Here is a 26,058-nt window from a genome sequence, read left to right as displayed (position 1 = left end):
CATAAATCCAAAGATCTAGATTAATTCTGAGCACTGGAAACAGACCCCCAGAAGGTCACTGGGTGTCATGGGTGTGGTCATGTCCACAGCACCGTGTCCGGCCTCGTCTGATTGGTCTAACTCTGTTAAAAAAGCTAAATGTCCCCTTTTTAAATGGTTCTATACGGAACAATCCATAGGACATTCTCAATCTGAAGAACCCCTTCATGATGCGAAAGAACCCTTTAACCCTTTTAGGTTCTTTAAGTGTTCAGGGCTCTTTATAGAACCATTTTCTTTACGAAAGGACCCTTGCAGAACCATTCTTTTTTAAGTGTAAAGAGAGTCGACCCTGAGTCAACTCTTTTACAGTCAACTCCAGATTTATTTTTTTGCTCCTGGGCTCCCCCTACAGTTGCAGAGTGTAATTCAACATTACAGCACTGTACTGAAATCACTGGGGGTGGTTTCCTTTCCTTATCCAGAAGTTACATAGTGCGGTTTCTGCAGTGCTGAGCTCAGAGAAGCTAAGACAGAGGCTCTTCTCCCTATTACAGCTCAGTGGAGCATCACGATGATCCTGAAGCTGTCATTAATGTAACACTATGTAGCATATATACCTTTAAATAAGAGAGACGAGAGAGTCCAGCGAACACTGTGTGGATGAACAGCTGCAAAATCATATTCACTTTGAGCGGAGCGTTACGAACACTGTTCACTCCTTGTGTCACGAAGATTGGACGGTGTACAAAATGCCAACGTTCCCTAATGAAAGTGAGCTGACTTGAACATTTAGAGGACCCCCAAATGACCCCCCCCCCTCATTGTCGGTTGTAGCCAACGTTGCCCATGAATTCTAATCAATACATTTCTCTACAAGTTCACATCAGATTCGGAGTCACCTTGTTTACAGCTGAACAACTGAAGTGTGCAATGCATTTCCCCTTTAAGAATAATCTCTGTGTGTTTAACACCCGTGTCAAAGCGTGGCACACACTCACGCGCCTAAACGAGAACATTTGACCTCTTAATGCAGAAGCATGGGCAAGAATTACGCCTAAAAAAAGTGCAGTTGTAAAGATTACATCCCTTATTTCCCCTGCTTTCCCCTCGTTTCAGGGGCGGGGAGAAGGTTACGGTTATTGTTCCCTGTGTGTGGGAATGAGAGAGTGGCCATGGCCTTATTTTAGCAACTGTACTTGTGGCCGGCAGATGTAATAAACACCAAATCTGTTGGGGGCGGTTTTCGCCACTTTCTCTTTTTCTCGCTCTCCTTTGCTTGTGCTCTCTCTCTCTCTCTCTCTCACCCCAGTACACTTCTAGGCCTGTTGCAAATTAAATTTATTGTAGTTAATAGACTGTGGCGAAGCTGCTAAATGTCAATTTCATTACCAAGGCCTTCCCCTTGGAGAATTATTAGCTAATTTAAGGCTAGGGGTAAATGTGTTAATGTAGGAGTTACAGATAAACACCCACTAACACACACACACACACACACACACACACACACACACACACACACAGAGAGACAGACGTATTCCAATCCCAAGCCAAGTGTGGGCCATTTCACATTCACTTTCAGTGATTATCTCTGGAGGGAAAGGCCTTCCCCTATGGCCCAAACATATTCTCATTTCTTTTTGAAAAGGGGACCTCACTGTTCTCCCCCACAACTTCCCGTCCCTCCCCCCGAAACAATCCATTAAATCCAGCCGTGGCGATTGGCTGGGGCAATTTTCCCCATGAATTATCAATAAAGTAATTACCAGTGTGTGGGAGTGTGGCGGGAGCTTATCGCAGGAGCCCCCCGCCTGGACACGGATATGATTCCCCACCACACACGGCCTATTTGGGTAATTATGTGGGCCTGGGTGAGTCTGGATGGTGTAGCACTGTTATCTGCCCGTATTATTTTCCTGCTAAACAAGCTTTTTTCAGTCGACTGGAAATTGGACATTAATGGCAGGCCAACGATAGCACGAGCGCTAGCACAGGCGCAGTCCTCCGGCTCGCCGGCCTGTCACATTCATCAGCTTGGCACAGACTCCCCTCCTCAGCCTCCAGGACGTACAGGTGCAGGCAAGGTTTCAGCTCACCTGGTCCCGGGTTCATTCTCATGTAAACAAACACACAATCACAGCTGGCGATACTGAGGTCGGAAACATTTTTACGGAAATGTTCATATATCGCACGATAAATCGATGATGTAATTATTGTGAGAGCCCTTTACAAACTATTCTTTTAAGTGGACTTCTGCACATCTTCGCCTTCGCACTGGGCACCTCCACCAACCCAGCACTAACACAAATAACCCACACATTCCCAACTCAGGTCCAGGACGCCATGAATCCATCTCAAAATAATTCCATCCATCGTCCATCCTTTGCTTCTTCTGAAACAATGCGTATTAAAAAGTGTTTGCTCGCTTTGCTGTTATAGAAACTTTGACACTTCTGGAAAGGCTTTAGTCTAGATGTCGAAGCATTTCTGTGGGGATTTGATGGCATTCAGTCAGGAGAACTTCAGTGAGGTCCGGTGCTGAGGTTGCAGGATTAGTTCTGGATCACAAACACCACTCCAACTCATCCCCATTTTACGGGTTGGAGCTCCATCGGTCGCTCCAAAGAAGATTCCCTGCATCACAGCCCAGCTCTGGGGGAGTTTTACACCACTCCACTCCACGCATGGTGGGATCAGGCTCATCTTTAATGCTGAAAGGTATGTGTGTGTGTTTTGGAGCAGCAAAGGCCCCGGTCTCTATTAGCATTTCATATATTTTCATACACTATCTGTTTGGTTTGTGGAGTGCTATTTGGATTTTGCTGGTCCTTGTGGGTTATTTAGAAGTCTCAGATCTTCAGAAATTCTAATAATAATTGTTAAATCAATACAAAAACCTTTATGTGGCTCAGTTAAAGATGCAAGAAGTGCAAATACAGCTGAGTTCTCCTTTGTTCCTGGAAGCCTTTGCATTTTTCATACTGTAAATTTCCAGCTTCTGGTTTCTCACTGATACTGAGACACTCTGCATCTACATAATGACACAATGCAACAATGCAAACAGAGAGAGAGAGAGAGAGCGAGAGAGGGGAGAGAGAGAGAGAGAGAGAGAGGGGGGAGAGAGAGAGAGAGAGAGAGAGAGGGGGGAGAGAGAGAGAGAGAGAGAGAGAGAGAGGAGATGATATACATACCAGCTAATCATCATCATTCTGGAATTCATTTGAAAATCAGGAATAAAAACCTTTAAAAATCCAGCAGTAAAAGAAAAAAATCAATACAGCCATCCTTCTTAAAGAGCGTCCCCCCGCTGAGCAGCTCTTAAAACCACACCAGTGAACGCAGACAGACAGACGTGCGCTCGCAGAGCGGCCGCTCCACAATTAAGTTAAAAGCAGCATCATCTATTTTTATTTCAGCCTGTTTCGAGAGCACCTTGAATGAGCCGTGTGGATTTCCCGCTGCCAAAAAAGCTCGCGCTAAACAGCTGTTCCCCCCCCAGCCACCGTCCCTTCCACGGCACGCAAATACGCTCACCATCCAGCGCGGCTCACTTTCGAGTGCTCTTCAAACGCAGCACAGCCACACAAGTTTAATTTATGAGATTCCTCTAATTACGATAGCTGTTGAAAACATTTCCCAAGCTGTTTCGCTCCCGAGACGCAGAAAAAAAAAGCCAGAGCTGCAACAAATTGAAAGTGTGGTAAAGTAAAATGATGGCTATTATAATTACCACTGCAGCTCCGCTCTTGTGTCGTCTCGTCGTTCCCCCCCACCCCTCAGCGGCACGCTGGGAAGAGGGAATAAAAACACAGCATGATTAAAATCTAAATTTCTGGGATTTTCTTTAAATGAGCGGTCAGGCCGAGAGTGAGCGGGGGGGTGGGCTTGAGCTCGGCCCACACGCATTCGCAAAAGGTCGGGAGTTCAAAGGCCTTCAAAGCCGCCTCAGATCTAAAGGAACCCATATGTTGCGAAAGTTCTGTGAGGGTCGACGCTCCCGCTCTCTTCAAATCACTTTCCAGGATTTTTCCATGACGGCTTTACAATGATTACAATGACACAACTGCTCACATCCTCAATATTAAATCTACACAACCGCTGATTAGGGGTGGGCAATATGGCTCGAAAATAACATCACAATATTTCAGGGTACTCTTGTGATAACGATATTCTTGGCGATATTATTAAACATTTACTAAAAATTATTTTTTTTTAGAATTGCAGCAAATTCCACAGCTTTAAACACTCTGTAGAAACCTAAATAAATATTTCATTATTTTTTAAAACAGTATCGTACCATGATTACAATTTTGTATGAAACAAATAAAGCATATAAACAGCAAACATATAATTAGATAAAAACTAATACCCAACACTCAATACAACTCTTCCTCGTATTCAACCAGGTGCTTCTGCCGTTTTTACGTCTTATATCTGATTCGCATCTGAAGTCGCTCCACATTTTGGAACAAACACTCATCACTATTAACACAATATGGATTTTTGTTTTAAAAATTATATTGAGATTATTGGCCCCACCCCCCAAACGACATCTAACAATCCTCTTTCAAACCACTCCATTTCGTTTAAACTCTTACATCCAGTTGGAAAGTTGCCGTGTTGTTATTCTGTCAGCGTCCGAGCTCTAACCGTGCATTTGATCGCCTCTTTTTCCAGGTTTTCCCATGACTGAGCATGTGGTCTATAAACCCCCAGGTCTTCCAGGACGTGTGGGAACCCTTCCTCTCTGAGAGCCGGGCGGGAACATGTGACCACCGTCACTCGACAGCGACAGCGCAATCCTAAACTCAGTCTGAAGAGCCTGGCCACATGGGCCATATTACACCCCTATTAGTGCCACGGAGGGCACCCGAGAACCCAAACAAAGGGTCAATAAAGGGTGAAAGGCCAGAGTGCCAATAAGGTGCTAACTCACCACTGTCGACACAGGCCATCGCTTTGACCGACAGCTTCTCCCCACCCGGAAAATCGGGCCTCGTCTTCTGCGCTTTTTTTTCCTCCGGCCGCAGAAAAACCCGTAGCTCTACCTTTAAAAAATAAGCTCAACTGCACTATTTTCTTTTCCAGAGGCGAAACGTTACTAAACAGCGTGGCGGGAAACGTGTTTCTAATTAGCAGGTGTGCTCTCGGGGCAGGGATGATGGGCTTTCTGTTCCTCTTTATATTCCAGTATTTATGAAGTGACAGCAGATCTGAGGGTCTGCTCCTAACAGCGCTTTATTGTTTAAACGTGGACGCTGATGCCGTGGCCGGGCCGAGTGATTTAGGTACCTCACAACTCTGGTATAAGGAAAATCATAAACGTTGAGGCAAAGCAGTACATGGCCCGACTGTAAAACCCGAAAAAGGGGACGGCGGAGAAGCCGTGACACAAAGCAGACGCGCATTCCACCACCAAAGGCAAAACTACACTTAATTAAGCATGTGAGTGCATCTGAAATATCACCCTCGTAAAAACGCTCGCTGTTCGCCACCGCAGATGAACGGAAATGAAGTCAGCGCTCCTTATTTTGGCTTTTATTGGGTTGGAAATGCATGAGGAACCCAGTGGAGAAAGCGACTCACATCAGCCGAAACATCTGCTGCGGCCCGTCACCGGCGTCCATGTTGAGGGAAGACCTGGGAGAGACATGCAGATATCAAATTTTAGCCCAGGGAGGATCAATCAGAGCTGGAAGGATGATAGCTCTTAATGGTGGAATGCCATCAGGCTCCAGAGCAGCGCTGACAGCCAAACAAGCAGCAGTTTCACTTTAAAACACACGAGCAATTCTCTTAAACCTTTCCATACATCATCGGCGTCAAGTCTCCGCTTCCAAACAACAAGGAGAGACCGAGATCCACAGATACACACTAATAAATGGCGGTTTTTCCCTTTTCTGTGACATATGTATCCAATACTGTGGCTCACACACAATCAGTGTAAATCAGAGGTGTCTGACCCTTAACATCCGTCTCACATAGTCTCACACACTCAACTGAACGCATTCAGTGAGATTCACAACACAATTATTGGCATTAATTTGACAAAAATGAAGAAAATAGTCTTGATTTCCTGAATCCCCGCCTCCTAAACTGACAACTCACATTTCTAAACATCTATGATACATTAGCATCTTCAGAAAAATACACAGTTTGTTGCATAATTCTACTATATTCATTAAAATCAACCCCCACAACTTAAAATTGTCGCCATTTCCACACGGGGACACGATATCTTGCCTTTCCTCACTCTGCTAATAAAGGGCTGGGACCACACAGGAGCTGCAGTTACTGCTACAAGACTCCTTCATGTGAACGGCCCTTGTTTTACGGCAGGCCACTTACGATGAAGTGCTTTTCAAGTTCAAGACTTCTCAGGCGCTCATAAAGACAACTTCCCAAAGCAGTCTCGTATCCATAAAGCTACCAGGGCTTGGCCTTCTCAAAGCATTTCACTGTCAGGGCTCTCCATTCTCATCAGGGTGAGTAGCCATGTTTGTTCAACTGACATGTGCCTACACTTCCTAATAAACATGAACAAGGAACATGCATTTACACAGCAGCTGCACAACCACTGATCACTGTTTACACACTGTTCACATCAGATCTGAAGTGAAGACACTTCAGACTCTGCATTTAAAGCAACACTAGGTGATTATTTTTACCTTAAAATCACAGCTTCAAAATCATTGTGATGTTCCGCTGAGCTGTAACAGGGAGAATAGAGCTTCTGTCATTGCTACTCCGGGCTCAGCACTGCAGAAACTGCACTGTGTAACTTCTGGAGGAGCGTACGACACCCCCCACACCCTCTTGATTTCAGGGCAGTGCGGTAAAAGTGAATTAAACTCTACAAATGTAGGTGAGACACACAGACCATAGCCAGCAACAGCACCGAAGGCTGTACTGAGCATTTTTTTCAATTTTCCATTCCACCTTAAAAAGCATAGTTTACTATTATAATAGTAATAAAATAAAATAAAAACTTTGGTTTAAAGGCTAAGCACCACTTAATGGACCTCCATGAATATTGCACATTATTGTAGTTACTGACATATATAAGTATGAAAAAAATGAAAATAGCAGCTTAATTTGCTTTAAAACTGATTTTATTAAATTGACGGAAAAACCCGAGCTCGCTAGGGAAATTCTTGAACGCAACCGTGACGTCACTGGTGGACAACAGCTGAACAACGCCGCGGTAAAACACCGTTATGACTGACTGTTATGACAGTATCTATCTAAATAACCAACATTATTCATGACAGTAGCCTAGTAATAAACTAAACTCAAATTTAGAGGTACCGTTATTCTTGTAAATGTGATCGAAGTCGAACTCGAATTCATCCGACACTATAAACCTCCGTAATGCAGCTACGTAGCGGAGTATAATCTGAGACACCGAGTTTAGCGAGTCAAGCTAACGTTAACTAACACAGACTAAAACAGGCGAAGTGAGTGTCCTTACCCTGTTTACCTCCATGTTACAGAGGCTCTTGAACACCTTTCGTTGGTGTCCTTACATGCCCATATTTTTGGAAAAGCGCCAGAACTCAAATTCCACTGTATTTATTTGTTTGACACTTTCATATAGCTGGTGCTTAGTCTTTAATGTGTTTACGAAGCCCCAGTGTCTGTAAATTAATGGACAAAAACAAACTGGCGCGGTCCAGTGTGCTAGGCTCTCCCTCTCTCTTTTCATGGCAGAGGCATCTGGAGTTGTTTCAGAGAATAGACAGAACTCAAACATTGTAAAACACAAACCGAAATGAAGACTGCTCTATTCCTGCTGAGGTTAAAATTGATTTGTTTTTCCTGTTTCAGATTTAAGGTGGAAATGTCTCCCAACTTGGGAGAGGGCTAACTGCATTACTGAAAGTGCTACAAAACTAAACAGCTCGAGTTACATATGAGTTTCTGTGGTAATTCAAACCGTGAATAACTTACAAGTTAAACTTCGGCCATGTACAAACAACAGTCGTTATTTTCCCTCAAACATACCGTTCCACCTTAAAAGCCGCAGAGCTCAGAGCTGTGTCTCCCCACAACCATAGACATTCCCTTTAAATGGACACTCAGGTTCATTTTGGTGCCGATCATGGAGCTGGGTTTAGGGTCATCTTCTACTCTTTTCAAAAGTTTATTTCTATTTTTCCATCAAAAGATACACATTTTGACTATTTTCAGGTGAAATTTCCAAACTGGAAGGAAACCTGGATATGTCCCTTTGTTTAAGACGGAGCTCGAAGACGAACAAACAGCCGCGTTCTCAGAGGAGAGACCCCAACAGCGGAGGTGTTCATCACACGGTCAGAAGAGTGATGTTAGCTGGAATGTGCTGATCCGGCAGTTTAGCTCCATTCTCTTGCTCCACTTATCACACACACTGTGTGTATTTGTGTGTGTGTGTGTGTGTGTGTGTGTGTGTGTGTGTGTGGCTGGCAGCTCATACATTTCCCAACTTCCTCCAAAATCAGTCAGAAGCTCCTCCACGAGCTCGACAGAAGACAGGAAATAAAAAAAGACTCCAATATGACGAGAGGGGGGGGAAGTGTTTCATTAGTTTCAGGGGGGTGTCATGATTTCAGTCAAGAAGCACATAATCCAGATTTCTATTTTATTAGCGCTCCCTCTCCCTCTCCCTGTTTCTCTCCTTTAACTCAAATATTGCGCTGCTAACTGGAACCATATTTGTTCTGTCAGAGGAATCAGGGCCAGAGACAAGTGCAGCCTTGGATTCGATTAGGCCACAATTTGCTCCAGCGGTGTTTGGGGAGACTATGGTGTCTCTCGTACGCGCCCCGACACATGGTTCTACTTACAACCCCCCCATCAGCACTTCTACAGGAAAACGGCTCTAGAGACGCCCCCGAATACGGCTCCACCTGAAACACTTCACCAACACGTCGCTGAAAACCTCTCCGCCAACGTCCTGCTCCTGAGACGCCAGCGTAGTTCTAGAGGAACACGTTCGGATGGTGCAAACGAAAGAGAGACGTGGGTTTGCTAGGGCTGTCCTTTATAATCTCAGTACAGTATGTGTTTATGTTGTTATTTGTTTTTTTAAAGCAACACTACGTAGGATATTTACCTTGAAATTATAGCTTCAAAATCATTGTGATGCTCCACTGAGCTGTAATAAGGAGAACAGACATGCTGTCTTCGCTACTCCAGGCTCAGCACTGCAGAAACTGCACTATGTATCTTTTACAAATGAAGAACTGAAGTGCACTTGAAGAGGTCAGATTCAGTAATGAGGTCTGAACCCACGTTGTAAAATATTCTTCTGCATGTTGCCTGCAGTTATACATTTCCACCAGAGAGGTCTCCAAATCCCCAGATTGCCAGAGATTCACACAGCAGCTTTAACAATTTAAATGTTACTTTAAATATTAATGAGCCACTCGTTGTTCACCCCGACCCCGAGCGCACAGCAGTGAGGAGCGAGGAGCAGAATTTTTGCTCGGTTCTCTTTCTTCTCTGTTTTTACCCAGTGCTCTAATTTCGCCACGCTTGGTATGTCTTTTTTTTGCTGTGTTTAACCTCGTCTTTGCGCTCTCACATAAATGCGGGTCCTGCGCTGTGATTGGACAGACACAGACAAGGGGGCGGAGCAATTCTAAAGTGTCTGCTCTTGAAATCAGAAGCGGAGCACACTCAGAACGGCTCATTTTATTTGCAGCCGTGATTTCTGATTAAGGCAGCACACAGAAAACTGGCCGGGTGGCCTTGTTTCACAGTGTGTGGGTTGGTGGGTTCCAGAAATAAGCGATTTCTTCATGTCGCCTTTAAGAAATGAAGTCACTGGGGTCTGTGAGAGAAATGGAGCGCTTAGCCCTGGCTGCATGCTCTGTCTGCGGCTGCTCGGAGACGGGCAGGGGATGAGTCAGTCTTGTTGCATCACGCTGGTCTGGAACGATTAGCTCCTCGCTGCGAGGCAATCGCTGTTAATTAAAGCAAAAAAATAACCACAAGCTTGTTTAAAAAAAGAGAGAGAAATAAAAACACACAAAAAACTCAAGGCCTCTGTTACTACTTCAGGCAAACGACCTTTCCGAGGGTCAGCGGGGCGCGTTTCTAAGCAACAGATTCGCGGGTAGGGAGGCCGGATGGAGCCGGACCCAGGGTCTCTTTCCTCTGCGAGCGGCTGGGCCCCCGCAGTCCCGCCAAGCGCAGCCTCGCTCGGGCCTGCCAATTAGAAATAATTAGACAGTCATTGCGGTGGCGAGTCTTTTTAAGTGCATATATAACGACGCAATGATGCTGATTAGCCGGCGCCGAAGCGAGCGGGGGCTCAAACGGCCAGCGAATAATTATGCCAGTGATCACAAAGCCGCCGCGTGCCTCTGTACTTCACCTTAATGCGTTTCAAAACTCCACTTCATTACCGCCCGTAATTAATCCGCCATTAATTGCAGGAAGGGCCCAGTTTACCTCGCTTCGTTTCTAATTATCATCTTATAAATAGTTATGGTTCTAATTAATGTGTTCATTAGGCAGGATATTTTCTCTCAAAGCGGCGCTCCGAGCCAAAGGTTCAGCGCGCTCTCTCAGAAGCCCGGGCAGCCAGAAGGTGAGGCCATTCTGGTAGCGCTGGCTTTCATTTTACTACATTCAACCTCCTAATTGGCATTTAAAACCCAATTTGGAAGAACTTCAAGAAGGCCTTAAATAAGGAACGGGGGGGTGGGGGGCGAGAGGCAAAATAGGAAGGAGAATTTTTCATTTCGCATTCATATTCCAATAGCAGAAGGTTGAAAAAAGCCGTACGTCACCGAGCGCAACTTTGAATGGGATGAAATAAACAGTCGGGTGTGAATTAGCGGCCAGCCGCGTCCTTTCTCCCGCGGATATTCCCCGGCTCACGTGACCGTCTACGTTAGGTCCCAGATGAGGCAAAAGAATCCCTTCAAAAGCTTTCAAATGACATCAGAAATCATTCTGGTTGCTCATAAATTTGACAAAATTAAGACATACAGAGAAGAGTCGCAGCCGCGGGGGAGAATCCGGCATAATGAGGAACCCCGACACATTCCTCCACAGCATGAAAGGTCAAGGCAAAGACCACCGCCCTTAATATTTACTGCAAATCACCGGCCGGCGGATAATGAGCTACGACGGGGCAACGGCCATGCCTCCTGAATAAAGATCAGCGGGCGAGCCTTTGACCAATCAGCCGCCGTTTGTGATGCTCTTTGTGGTCTCCTTTTTAGCTCGCCGCTGTCGAAAGAGAAAGAGGCAGAGTGTTAGACGCGAGTTCTCCTGGCCTCGGGGCATCCGTGTTCCCGAATTACAATATTTATTCACTCCATATTTATGTATTTGGTGGACAAAAGATCTCCCGTCCCTGCGTGACTGACACGGGAGGTCCGACGATACGAGGGAAGGGTAACCAGAGCACAGAGTTATCTTTCGGCCTGGCAGCAAGAATAATACAGGAATCAAGCCTCTGAATTAATCTCTGCTCTGCTCACGCGGAGGCAAATGGATCCTGGGTTTGAGCATGTGTCTGTGAACGTTCGCACCAGTGTAAAGTGCTTTAACCCATGGGGTGGAGGGGGGGGGTCTCATGGCTTTAACAGAGTGTACTGAACTCTGATTTCTCACTCAAGGCTCATTGAAAGAAATATTTACCCAAGTAAAGACAACGAGCATCCTTCATAGATTTCATTCCCAGCCAAGAAGCCTTTAAGTATTTGAAAAAATACCTTGCTTGGTGCATGTTCACAACTGTAGAATTGCCCTACCCCCTCGTGTGAGTCTGTCCAATCACAGCGCTGGACCTACGGGGATTATGAGAGGGCCCAAAGACAAGGATAAACACAACGAAACAGACATAAGGTGCACAGAGACTGAGAGCAAAAACGGCTGAAAACCAGAGCTTCTACTCCTCGCTCGTCACTGCTGTGCGCTCAGGGTCAGGGTGAACAGCGAGCGGCTCATTATCATTTAAAGGAACAGGGGCTGAAAGACAGAGGGAGAACGCTGGTGTGGGGCTTAAAGGGGTTTTGACCAAAGCAGGTCAGCGATGTTTCATTAAGAAGGAAAGCGAGAGCATGTCCCTTTTAAATAAACTAAAAGGCTGTCTCAGATTTTGGCACAGAACATTATGTACATGTGTATAATACACAAACGTATGTTCTATTAATAACAATGTAAATACAGTTTCAAAACAGATGTCTGACTGCATGAGCAGCTCTGGACGTGTGTTATTGTTGTAGATATTCCTCCAGAAATATACAGAGGAGAATGTGCCCGTTCTGCTGTGTGTTTGAATGTATTTAATGGGCAGCTCTTTGGCGGTGCTGCAGAAACTCTAACCACCCCCCCCCTCACCCAGGGGACAGGGCTTGTTGCTGGATGTGCCTGGAGGAGAGGGAGGGTAGAGGAGGGCCGGGGGGCTTCTTTTGGCAGGCAGAGGGAGCTGCGCTCGCGGCTAGCCAGGGATAAAAGGCCTTTGCCGTGTCACTCACTTACTCTCCTCTTTGGTAAATAAAGGTTTCTGACAACAAAGGCCAGCAGCGTTTGACTAGCCTTTAGTGGGGGGAAGATAAATAAAAAAAGACACCACTGCGCACTCTGGACGGAAGGAGGGAGCAAAAGAAAGACAGAGAGAAAGAGAGGGAAGAACAAAAACAGACAGCAAAAAAAAAAAAAAAAGAGACAGAAAGAGTGGCCTCTCAGATCGGTGCCTAGTGGACGCATGTTGATTTTGATATAATAAAGGACACACACACACACGTCGCCGAGGGCAGCCCAGGCTTCAGCTCCAGTCAGTGATGGCTGATCGGGTCGATCCCAGGATGTGGTCCAGCAGGTCAGGGGTCAGAAGCTGGTCTTGACCCTGATGTCTTTTAAAATAAGGCCCTTCATTTGTCCAAAGAAGACAGAGGGGCAATGACTATGTTCATAATTTTCAATTATGACTTCAAATGAATGCCAGTCATTAGTGTGTACATCCGACATCAGTGTGGATCTTTTAGTTGTTCCAGGAAATGTGCTAAAAAGTTTAAACGTTACTGTCTGTTTCATTTTTACAGTAGGACCTTCTTAATGTTTTCTGACCAAAGCGGTTCTGATTCTGCTCCTCTTCTCACATCAAGTGCAGACTTTAGAATTGCCCCGCCCCCCTCGCCGGAGTCTGTCCAATCACAGTCACAGACTCACGTTTATGTGAGAGCGCAAAGATGAGGTTTAACGTAGCAAAACACACACAACGAGCGCAGAGAAATAAGAGCACTGAGTAAAAACGGAGAAGAAAGAGAACAGAGTGAAAACGGCTAAAAACCAGAGCTTCTGCTCCTCGCTCCTCACTGCTGTGCGCTCGGGGTCGGGGTGAACAGCGAGCGGCTTGTTGTCATTTAAAGGAACAGGTGCTGAAAGCGGGCGTTCTGAACAGGGGCTGTTTACACAGGGGGAGAACACTGCTGTGGGGCTCGTGGGGCTTTGACCAAAGCAGGTCTCAAATGTTTTTTTTTATATATATAATCATAACTCTGCGTCCATCTTTATATCTTTTTACACTCATACCTTGGCCTTTCCCCTCCTCCTTCTCCTCTTCATGTGTGTGACCTCAGTGGTGGCTCAGAGTGAGGAAGCAGCAGGGAAAGTCATCAGGCAGATGTGCTGCGCCAACACCTCGTTTCAGCGCGGAGGAGAGAGGCCTATCACTCACACCTTCAGAGATCTTAAACATTCCACACACCTCGCTCTTTCTGTCTTAAAAAACCCTCGCTGGAAGGATGCACCTGCGCTCTGGACCTCACAGAGGGGGAACCGAGGGGTCGCGAGAGCTGCGGGTGGCGCCTCACGTCCGTTTAATACAAAAGGAGAAACCCAAGGCGCGGCGGGTAATGAAATATTGATCAGGGAGACGTGTGGCCCTCGGTGTTGTGGTTTGAGGAGACAGTTGTCTGGTGTTTGGGGTCAAGTGGTGGATTAGCAACACTGCGGCAAGCTACAACTAACCTCTTCACCTCACTGAGGCTGATTAGTAAAGAACGGCAGTAACAGAGAGTCAGGCTTGGGCTTCGTTACACTGCGCTGTACCCTGGCTACAATACAGCGATTTACAATTTACTTTAAAAATACCCCACCCTCACTGTTCTACATCAATCCCTAAAATTGAATCGACTGATAATTCTCTTATTTTTATAAAAATGTGTATTATTATTATTATTATTGAAAAGGTGTGAGTGACTGGGTGAGTGAGTCTCCACCCTCAGTGACAACATCAAAGTTAATAACAGTGATTTAGAGGTAAAACAATGCTATTAAACTAATAGTAACCATGGTGTAATCTGATGAACTGGGCCGGTTCTGACCAGGGACTTTAAGCAACCAGGTTTAAAGAAGACTATTCCAATTTCACCTGGACTTTAACTTAATCTTGGGTCATTTCCTTTTTTTAAAAATAGTTTACACTGGTTTCAATGTGGAGTAGTTTTCTGTTTGTTTGTTTTGTTTTTAAAATCCCCAATATCTTCAAACCTTCCCCTCTCTGAGTGCCTTAATTAGCAGTGCTTTTCCAAAGCAGGGTACGGATTCTACTGGACTCTAATTTGTTTGGTCCCTGGATGGTTTTCCACTCCCAGAGCTTCCCTCCCCCGCCCCGAAATGTATCCGATGTCGTCTCAAACCCTGTCTCTAACAGGGACAGGGCGCTTTAGTTTATTCATCGTGTATTCGTGTGTTGTTATTGTCTCTGGCCAATCAATGCTCTGCCAGGTTTACACTTCTTGGTTTAGTCCCTACTCGGCTCGCTTGGAAACACGAGAGAGCAGAGACTAATGACGCTTTTCCATCACATGGGTCCGGCTCTACACGGCTCCGCTCGCTTAAAGCTTGTCGCTTTTCTGCTGGCAGGGCCCCCCCTGTGAAATGGAGCTGGTAATGTAAAAAAAAAAACCCAGTCTCTAACAGGAATCGCGGGCTTTGAAAACCACATCAAGGCCGACGGTAAAGTGTGGCGCTGTTTAATCGTCGTGTATTCACGTGCTGTTGATTTTTGGACTGAACACGGCTCCGCGCCCCAGTACTTACTTGTCGCACGTTTAGCTTTCATTGGAAATTTCGTCGGCCACTGGCCCAAGGAGCCTATAAACCTCTTCAAAACCCCTCGAGGTAAAGTCACGAGCTGCCGTTGTGAAATCCGATAAAAATAAACGTGAAAGCTGCTGTAACTTTAGAGATTTTACAAGCAGCGAATTTGTGCTGGATTTGAATAAGCTCTGCATTTCCTGGTGAGACAAGTCTTTCTGGCCAATCAGCGCTCTGCAGGGTTTACACCTCACCATTTAGTACCTACTCAGCACGGATGGAACCCAGAGTGAGCTGGGACTGAAAACCTACCCAGTTCCAGGAACCAGATTTGGCCAGTGGAAAAGCGAAAAGAGCCGTGCCGAGTTCAGTACAGACAGTGGAAAAGCGCCATAATAAACAACTGTTTCCAGGAACCAGGACCAAATTTACCTGATGGAAAATCAGAGAAGCCCATGCAGAAGGCACCACACAGTGGAAAAGCTCCATTCGAAGTGAATTAACTGCACTAAAATATGGCATCTGCATCATAACATATTTGATTTTAGCTTTGTGTAGCGTTGTGGAACGGCGGGAGAAGCTCTGTACACACAGAGAGAATGTAAGACTCATTGAGCAACAGCTCCTTCTCAGCAGCGAGCAGCCTCACGAACTGCCTGCTCTGATCAAAGGGAATAAACATTAATGTCTAATGGGTTATCAGCTACTCTTGTCTGTCGTACATGTTCAGGGGGAGAGAGACGGTGAGTCTCCGTGGGTATCCGTTTGGCTTATCTCATTTTCTGATATGGGGGGGAGAAAGAAAGAAAGAAAAAAAAACAACAACAACAACAGAAGCCCATAATGGAGCATTATTCTAATTTCAGTTGTATGTTTCTTTATTTATTTATTATTCTATCCTTTTTTCTTTTACACATAAGGGACGCTAAAACCAATATCTGTTCCCAAACTGCCCTAATCTTCACTCCTGCAATATTCCCGTGCTGCGGTTATTATTCTTATTCCTCTGAATAATATCCACTCCTCGGGTAGTTTTCATCACACCACCACCCCCCACCTCACTCTCTCATCCCACTCTCATATTCTAGATCTCGCATGGCGCTTGCTCATATTCTGTCAGTATATCAATCACGGAGAGCTGTCCACTCAATCCACCCCTGATTTATCAGTGTGCCTCGTTCCCAACTCCATAACTCGACCCAAACCCTTTTAACACGACAGTGACAGATAGCTGCCCGGAGCGGGGCAACCTGTTCCACTCACCGCAGCCCCGCAACAACCGCGCCTCCGGAAAACTTCCACCGCACTTTAGACTCGTATCAATACCAAGCTCTTTAAAATACAGGGGCCACAAAGTGCAGGAGCATCTTGGAGAAAAGTCTGAAACCACACGTCCTGTATTTTTAGTCCAAATACTTTACTAATTCATTTACTCGTTTCGATTTACCTCTCCACGGTAGAACACTGGTTCTTAATCACCGCTTTCAGCACCTGTTCCTTTAAATGATAATGAGTCGCTCGCTGTTCACCCCGACCCCGAGCGCACAGCAGTGAGTAACGAAGGAGCAGAAGCTCTGGATTTTAGCTGTTTGTTCTCGTATTTCTCTGTGCATGTTGTCTGTCTTTTGCTGCGTCCACTTTGCGCTCTCACATAACCCCCGAGTCCACCGCTGTGACTCAGACGAGGAGGCGGGGCTATTCTAAAGTCTCTGCACTTGACGTTGGACATATGCATGGAGCTGATCTTATTACAGCTATGGATACTTATCCTCTGAATTGATGCTGGTTTGGAAAGCAGTGGCTGTCTTGCATATTTTTAAATGCATGGCTTTCCTACCCTCCTCTGTAAGTTACATAGTGCAATCTCTGCAGTGCTGAGTCTGGAGTAGCAACAACAGAGGCTCTATTCTACCTATTGCAGCCCAGTGGAGAAAAACCATTACTTTAAAGCTGCACTTTTAAGGTAAAAATACTACCTGGTGTTACTTTAATGCGAGTTATTCAGCTCACAGGATGGTACAGGACTAGGCTTAAGCCTTAAACACATTTTAAACACCTGATCTAAGCTTGATCTAAGCAATGTCACGTAGTCACCGTTCCACTTACCGTTGTCACTTAAGTCTATACAAAAACTATCAATAACAGAAAAGCCACTGTGCATTCTGGATAAAGCTCCTATTAGCCCTCTTCATCAGTGGGAGGCTAATGACGATACAGACCCCCTTTCCTTTGTGATTGAAATTTCTCCTCCATCTCCTGCAGCCGCGCACCAGTAAACAGCGGCTTTAACGTGAATAAATTACTCCAGCCTCCCGACTGCTGCGAAGGATTTAACCGCCGCGTTCTTCACTGCTTCATTTACTTACATTTGCAATGTTAATGAAATGGGCTCATCGTGCTCGATGCCCACGGACGGAGTGAGCGAGTGTGTTTGCGCACACGAATTAGAAAAAAAACAAACATCTCAATAAACGGCGAATGGATAATTATGTTTCAATTGCATTAATTAATCAGCCTAAGTGGTGCCTTATTCTTCCCGGCTCTGAAGGGGGCACAAGGACAGACAGCGCGCTTTGACCCGAGGGTGCTCAGGCCCCCGCTTAATTAATAGAGACAAATAAATAATAATCATAACCTACACTGATAACGCTGTGTTTGTTACGAGCGAGTGTGTGCAGAGGACAAGCAGCTGGCGAGAGTGAGAGCGCCTCGAAAAGAAGAACACAAAAACAGCAGAGCATGGCTTTAATGGCAGGCTGTCACAGGCTAATTAGCTAAGCCAGCAGTCTGCAGACGTCTAAATGAGGACAACTGGGGAGACGGAAGTGCGCTTTCCCACATGGTGCGGCCTCCGACGTTCATTTTCTCTTGTCTTTTTTAACGTCCTCTTCATTAAACATCCAAATGTGAGACTGTATTTGTAAACATATTGACTTTTCAGTTAAGTAAATCTCACTCTGACCCAACAACACGAGTCTGTCCCGCTAACCCCTGCCGGTGTTCAAGAGGAAAATAAAAATATATACAGAACCTGATCATCCGGTTAATCAAAGCTGGTCATTCATTATTAAAAACTGCTTGATCCTGAATGGGTCACGGCAGAAGGAACACGAGGCTGGACAGAGTCCCAGTCCATCACTGTGCATCACACACTTACCCAGTCACTCACTCACTCACACAGCCACCCGCAGACAATTTCACACACACACAAACATACATTTCCCCATTCAGACTCTCTCAGATTAACCCATCTAATTATTATTACTATTCTAATACTGTTCCAGGGCGGCACGGTGGTGCAGCAGGTAGTGTCACAGTCGCACAGCTCCAGAGACCTGCAGTGGGTTCAAGTCCCACTCCGGGTTACTGCCTGTGAGGAGTGTGGTGTGTTCTCCCTGTGTCTGCGTGGGTTTCATCCGGGTGACTGTCTGTGAGGAGTGTGGTGTGTTCTTCCTGTGTCTGCGTGGGTTTCCTCCGGGTGACTGTCTGTGAGGAGTGTGGTGTGTTCTCTCTGTGTCTGCGTGGGTTTCCTCCTGGTGACTGTCTGTGAGGAGTGTGGTGTGTTCTCTCTGTGTCTGCGTGGGTTTCCTCCTGGTGACTGTCTGTGAGGAGTGTGGTGTGTTCTCCCTGTGTCTGCGTGGGTTACCTCCGGGTGACTGTCTGTGAGGAGTGTGGTGTGTTCTCCCTGTGTCTGCGTAGGTTTCCTCCTGGTGACTGCCTGTGAGGAGTGTGGTGTGTTCTCCCTGTGTCTGCGTGGGTTACCTCCGGGTGACTGTCTGTGAGGAGTGTGGTGTGTTCTCCCTGTGTCTGCGTAGGTTTCCTCCTGGTGACTGCCTGTGAGGAGTGTGGTGTGTTCTCTCTGTGTCTGCGTGGGTTTCCTCCTGGTGACTGTCTGTGAGGAGTGTGGTGTGTTCTCCCTGTGTCTGCGTGGGTTACCTCCGGGTGACTGTCTGTGAGGAGTGTGGTGTGTTCTCCCTGTGTCTGCGTGGGTTTCCTCCGGGTGACTGCCTGTGAGGAGTGTGGTGTGTTCTCCCTGTGTCTGCGTGGGTTTCCTCCGGGTGACTGTCTGTGAGGAGTGTGGTGTGTTCTCCCTGTGTCTGCGTGGGTTTCATCCGGGTGACTGTCTGTGAGGAGTGTGGTGTGTTCTTCCTGTGTCTGCGTGGGTTTCCTCCGGGTGACTGTCTGTGAGGAGTGTGGTGTGTTCTCTCTGTGTCTGCGTGGGTTTCCTCCTGGTGACTGTCTGTGAGGAGTGTGGTGTGTTCTCTCTGTGTCTGCGTGGGTTTCCTCCTGGTGACTGTCTGTGAGGAGTGTGGTGTGTTCTCCCTGTGTCTGCGTGGGTTACCTCCGGGTGACTGTCTGTGAGGAGTGTGGTGTGTTCTCCCTGTGTCTGCGTAGGTTTCCTCCTGGTGACTGCCTGTGAGGAGTGTGGTGTGTTCTCCCTGTGTCTGCGTGGGTTACCTCCGGGTGACTGTCTGTGAGGAGTGTGGTGTGTTCTCCCTGTGTCTGCGTAGGTTTCCTCCTGGTGACTGCCTGTGAGGAGTGTGGTGTGTTCTCTCTGTGTCTGCGTGGGTTTCCTCCTGGTGACTGTCTGTGAGGAGTGTGGTGTGTTCTCCCTGTGTCTGCGTGGGTTACCTCCGGGTGACTGTCTGTGAGGAGTGTGGTGTGTTCTCCCTGTGTCTGCGTGGGTTTCCTCCGGGTGACTGCCTGTGAGGAGTGTGGTGTGTTCTCCCTGTGTCTGCGTGGGTTTCCTCCGGGTGACTGTCTGTGAGGAGTGTGGTGTGTTCTCCCTGTGTCTGCGTGGGTTTCTTCGGGTGACTGTCTGTGAGGAGTGTGGTGTGTTCTCCCTGTGTCTGATGCTGGCCAAAATGTGCACAAAAACACATACAATTTTCAACCAGCCCCTACAAATATGTACAGTTTATGCTGCAGTGCAGCAACTGAAGTCACATTGCCCCCTACATTTCCTGTGGTGTATTACATTCTGTCAGTACAGCAGTGCTTATGTTTATCGTTTTGTTGCTGTCCAGATCCTCCCGTCTCTCAGAGGTTGGTGAGAAAATTTGCCTTTACCTTCTACGGCTGCGGGAACGAGACCGCCGGGATCTGTGGCTCCGCCCCTTGTCCGCACTGCGGCTCCGCCTCCTGTGACTGGAACCTCTGGAAGAGCTGCTGCTGGAGCGATGCTTCCGTCTGGAGAAACATCACATGTCTCAGTCACATCATGAACGTCTTAAAATATTCATACACATCACCATGAAATAAACCATGTTGTGGAGTGGGTAAAACTAGCCTCCTTTAGATGTTACACAGTGCAGTTTCTGCAGTGCTGAGCCCGGTGTAGCAATGACTGTGGCTTTTTTCTCCCAACAATGATTTTGAAGCTATAAAATCTAAGGTGAGAATACTACGAGCTGCTTTAACATCGTTCACAGGTTCTCTGATATTCTCTCTGAGAAATTAATATAATAAATATGAATCTACAGGAAAGTACAGTAAAATCAGGATTGTTATTATAACAAATAGCAGCTGGCTTCTGTAGCTCAGGGGTAAACACTTCACACGAGGCTGTGACAGACACATCAGGGCTTTTTGCGCAAACAGTTTGGACATTTTGTGCGAAAATAACACACACAAACAGCAGGGAAAGCCTCTGGATGATGAGCGATAATCAGAGCAGCCGGACAGGGGTCAAGCTCTTGAACTCTCTGCAGAAATGACTCACCACACCACGTTTAGAAAGGCTGACCTCACCCTCACAGACCAGAACCCCCCCCACCCCTCTACACTCCATTACTCTCCATTATTACAGCTAATGAACTACTCCTCTCCCTCACTCACTCACTCATGCTCTCTCTCTCTCTCTCTCTCTCTGTCTTCCTTTAGCCGCTTCTCAAACACCAAGCTAAACCCGGGCAGGCCTGGCTCCCCCTGCGCCTATGAATAAATAAAAGTGTTTTTTAAAGGGAAAAATATCACAATTTAGTTTAGTTTATTTGCCTGATTAAACACCCACTCCTGGCCTCCCCAACCTCCCCACCACCACCACCACCACCTCTCGCACCATGGGCTCCAGCGCCAGAGGCTGGTGAGTTGGACGGCCCGTCCCAGAGAGCGCATCACAGTGTCGGCGGGAAAGCGGCAGAGACAGCTCCTCCTCCGCCAGCGAGCAGCTTCATTCTGTTTTCAAACCGGCAGCTCAAAGGGCTGCTCTGACGGCCTGCTCGTACAGGGGGGCTGGCGTGTGGGGGGCTGTGCAGGAGCATTTAAATGCACCTCACTCTCAGACAGTTTGAGTAATATTCATTACTAAAAGTCCTTTCTGTTCTTCTGAGCCCATCCTCGCTTTCAGATTTTAGTCTCTACCCCATCTTTGACGCTTAAAGCTAAGAGAACAGCGGCTGCTCCATCGGGAGATGGGGAAAACAGACGGAAAACAAAGAGCAAACCAAAACAAAACCAAAACAAAAAATGACGCTGAACCATCAAAACAAATTTGCAACAAGGTCTGTCTTTCTTTCTGTCTCTCTCTCTATATAAATTCCAAATTAAAACAGCTCTGTTACTCTGTTTTCATTCTCTGACACAAAACAAAGGACTGGCCTTAGGTTTGTGCTCAATAAATTTGATACTCATTCATTCATTATCTGTAAGCGCTTATTCAGGTCAGGGTTGTGGTGGGTCCAGAGCCTACCTGGAATCATTGGGCGCAAGGCAGGAATACACCCTGGAGGGGGCACCAGTACTTCACAGGGCAACACACACACACACATCAAGTCGCCAACCCACCTACCAACGTGTGTTTTTAGACCGTGGGAGGAAACCGGAGCACCCGGAGGAAACCCACGCAGACACAGGGAGAACACACCACACTCCTCACAGACAGTCACCCGGAGGTAACCCACGCAGACACAGAGAGAACACACCACACTCTTCACAGACAGTCACCCGGAGGAAACCCACGCAGACACAGGGAGAACACACCACACTCCTCACAGACAGTCACCCGGAGGAAACCCACGCAGACACAGGGAGAACACACCACACTCCTCACAGACAGTCACCCGGAGGAAACCCACGCAGACACAGGGAGAACACACCACACTCCTCACAGACAGTCACCCGGAGGAAACCCACGCAGACACAGGGAGAACACACCACACTCCTCACAGACAGTCACCCGGAGGTAACCCACGCAGACACAGGGAGAACACACCACACTCCTCACAGACAGTCACCCGGAGGAAACCCACGCAGACACAGGGAGAACACACCACACTCCTCACAGACAGTCACCCGGAGGTAACCCACGCAGACACAGAGAGAACACACCACACTCTTCACAGACAGTCACCCGGAGGAAACCCACGCAGACACAGGGAGAACACACCACACTCCTCACAGACAGTCACCCGGAGGAAACCCACGCAGACACAGGGAGAACACACCACACTCCTCACAGACAGTCACCCGGAGGAAACCCACACAGACACAGGGAGAACACACCACACTCCTAAAAGATAGTCACCTGGAGGAAACCCACACAGACACAGGGAGAACACACCACACTCCTCACAGACAGTCACCCGGAGGAACCCCACGCAGACACAGGGAGAACACACCACACTCCTCACAGACAGTCACCCGGAGGAACCCCACGCAGACACAGGGAGAACACACCACACTCCTCACAGACAGTCACCCAGAGCGGGACTCGAACCCACAACCTGCTGCGACACCGTGCCGCCCTAAATCTGATACTGATCAGTAAAAATCAATGCCTTTGAAATCTTTGACATCAGATCAGTACTTCCCTAAAGAACATAAGAATAGAATCTCACCCAAACACACAAATATCAGATCAGCATCGGACAGTACTCTAAGGCTGCAGCTCTGCATCCCATTGGCTCGGAGCGCATCCATAAATGCATTCATATACACAGGAATGGACATGGGAGCAGGTATCATTTACGTGTGTTCCTGTATAATCTTATTATCAGTGTGTTTTACATAGTCCTCTGAGTCCTTCAACACGTCCCCAAATGTGTAGCAGATTACAGAGACCACCAGAAACATTCAATCCCACCATGTCATTCCGTTCCAAGCCTCACATTCCCTGATCCGTCCCTCCCTGCTCCGGACAGATGCAGTCACTGAGGTTGCAACGATTTCCCATCACGTATAATGCACACTGACCAAACGGCATGAATAATTGAAACTGAGACAGCTGGCCCTAAACGACTGTGAGGAGTGTGTGTGTGTGTGAGTGTGTGTGAGAGCGCTGTGGGGGTGCGTGTGTATACTTGAAAACTCGTAACAGTTCCTAGTGCCTTCAGTTCAATACTGGACATATATATATATATATATATATATATGAATACACCAGTGCCCTTCTGATAATGTTGTAGTGTGTGTTATACACTAGGGGTGCTAGTGTGTAGTTTGGAATGAAGCAAAAGTAACGCAGTGGGATCAAAGTTCTCCCTCAACTTTCTGTAATTGGTCTGAAAGCCTGGCCCATTCAAAAAAAGTGTTTACACACAGAACCACGAACCGAATCATGGTTCAGTTTGACCCAGACCAAGACCACGTCTTTTAATCTGGACCATGGTCATCAGCCCCTTCCATATTTTGCTTTGGACTAGGGCTGAACGATATGGTCAACATTTATATCACGATATAGTTCTTTATTTTGATCAATATAATTCTGATATCGATATGAACATTATAAAAGCCACAGATAAACAGGCTTCTGCCCTTGGTGTGTGAATGTTCACTGCCCCAATCACTTGTGTGTGTGTGTGTGTGTGTGTGTGTGTGTTTCCTTTTGACAGCCACAGATGTTTTAAAGGTAGAGTCCAAATTTGGCTGTACTTCTGTGCAATAACAATTAAAGCACATTTCACACTTGTCACATTTCTTTTCAGAACACTGAGTCTCTAACTGACCAATCAGAAGCACCACAACTACCTGCTCAAGCCGTCAGCTTTCACACCCTACCTCCTGTCTCTGTCCCTGTCCCTGTCTCGATCTCGGTCTCTGGAGCGCGAGCGTGTTCTCTTGCTGGAGTGTTTACTGCGGCTGGTCACTCTGCTCCCTGACGAGCTGGACGAGGAGGACGAGGAACGCCGGCGGTGCTTCTTCTTTCTCCGGCCGCGGCTGTCGTCCTCGCTGTCTGAAGAACGGCGGCCCATGTTCACTCAGTGTCTGCATCGAAGGGAGAGAGAAGAGAGGGGTAACACAAACGCAGCCCTGTAGTACAGATAACCAGCTGTACCTGTTTACTACGACATAACACACTCGAATAAAGATGTTCAGGTTTGTGAAGGACTAAAAATGGGGACCCATCCTCCTCTGATCAAACTACTAACAGAAATTAACGGTAACAACCGTTAAGTCTGTCATTATGCTAAATTTCATTCATTCATTCATTCATTGTCTGTAACCATTATCCAGTTCAGGGTCACGGTGGGTCCAGAGCCTACCTGGAATCATTGGGCGCAAGGCGGGAACACACCCTGGAGGGGGCACCAGTCCTTCACAGGGCAACACAGACACACAGACACACAGACACACATTCACTCACACACTCACACCTACAGACACTTTTGAGTCGCCAATCCACCTACCAACGTGTGTTTTTGGACTGTGGGAGGAGACCGGAGCACCCGGAGGAAACCCACGTGAACACGGGGAGAACACACCACACTCCTCACAGACAGTCACCCGGAGGAAACCCACGCAGACACAGGGAGAACACACCACACTCCTCACAGACAGTCACCCGGAGGAAACCCACACAGACACAGGGAGAACACACCACACTCCTCACAGACAGTCACCCGGAGGAAACCCACACAGACACAGGGAGAACACACCACACTCCTCACAGACAGTCACCCGGAGGAAACCCACGCAGACACAGGGAGAACACACCACACTCCTCACAGATAGTCACCCGGAGGAAACCCACACAGACACAGAGAGAACACACCACACTCCTCACAGACAGTCACCCGGAGGAAACCCACGCGGACACAGGGAGAACACACTATTATGCTAAATTTGCTTATCACAATTATGCTTTTTAAATTAATATGTTTCTTACTGATTACAATCGGGAATATTTTGTTGTTATTTAAGTCATTTTAATTAATTAAGTTACTGAGGCTTTTTTATTTTATATTTCTTTAAACTTAATCATTTTGTTGGTTGTTTTAAAATACTCATTTGACTCTGAGCATTTAAACAAAGCAGAAACAAGAGTATTTTACACTGAAACCCCATCATTTCAGCAGAACCATCCTGTGTTTGGGTCATGTCCCTGATATAAATTACCAAAATAAATTGCCATTTAATTTATGGGTGAATACAACGTGTTATTACCACATAACCGGATTATTATACAGTTAGTTCTGTGAAATAAGCTGCAACTATTACATCTCAGCAATTTTAGGCGTTCCTTTAGGTGCAGGCACTGGATGGAGCTCCAATATTTCAAGGAACATTGTTCCACTGCTCCACAGCCCAAAGCTATAGAGATGTACCCCTGTGTAGTCATGGCTGGGTATTGTACATGGCTCGTGTGCAGCTACGTTGCATATAATTACATTTCATAAAGAAAATTGCACAAAATCGAACATAAATCAAAAATACAGGTGTTCACAGTCCAGTCAGCTTCGTTGACCATAGGACAGTCTGTTTAGCTTCGGAGTAAACAAAATACAACAAACATGAGGGAAATATATTGAAATTCTCGGTGTTTTATTTCTGCTGCAGTCTGTTCACTCTGAATGGTTGTAGCTACCGCTAACGAGCGGTTTTACCGCCCCGGAACAACACAGAGCGTAGTCGGATATACTAGAACAGTCGCTGTGATGAAAATGGAAAAACATTTGGCTCTTACCGGCGATAAATCTCCACAACTCGAGCAGAAACCCTTTAAAGAAAGTCAAACCCCAGCGCCATCACAGTATTACAGGCATTTACACTCAATCCTGAGAGCTCGATCAGGAGCAAGTACTCAGAATCAAACCCAGA

The 26,058-nt window shown here is 46.7% G+C and overlaps 1 protein-coding gene across 2 annotated transcripts in view; it reads right to left on the bottom strand.

Annotated features, from left to right (window-relative positions):
- The window catches only part of rsrc1 (arginine/serine-rich coiled-coil 1), a 163,495-nt gene extending 137,437 nt beyond the window's left edge, over positions 1 to 26,058 (bottom strand). For both annotated transcript variants that reach the window (XM_066651990.1, XM_066651991.1), the window contains exons 1-3: positions 25,925 to 26,058; positions 24,019 to 24,225; positions 20,092 to 20,211 (exon numbers count right to left, since the gene is read on the bottom strand). In XM_066651990.1, the coding sequence (XP_066508087.1) occupies positions 20,092 to 20,211; positions 24,019 to 24,212 (314 nt within the window). In that variant the 5' untranslated portion in view covers positions 24,213 to 24,225; positions 25,925 to 26,058. The remainder of the gene's footprint in view (positions 1 to 20,091; positions 20,212 to 24,018; positions 24,226 to 25,924) is intronic.

This window comes from Hoplias malabaricus, chromosome X1, assembly GCF_029633855.1.
Source record: "Hoplias malabaricus isolate fHopMal1 chromosome X1, fHopMal1.hap1, whole genome shotgun sequence".
Classification (NCBI taxonomy): Eukaryota; Metazoa; Chordata; class Actinopteri; order Characiformes; family Erythrinidae; genus Hoplias; species Hoplias malabaricus.
Note: the sequence above shows the minus strand (reverse complement) of the source record. Positions and strands in the feature narration are given on the sequence as shown.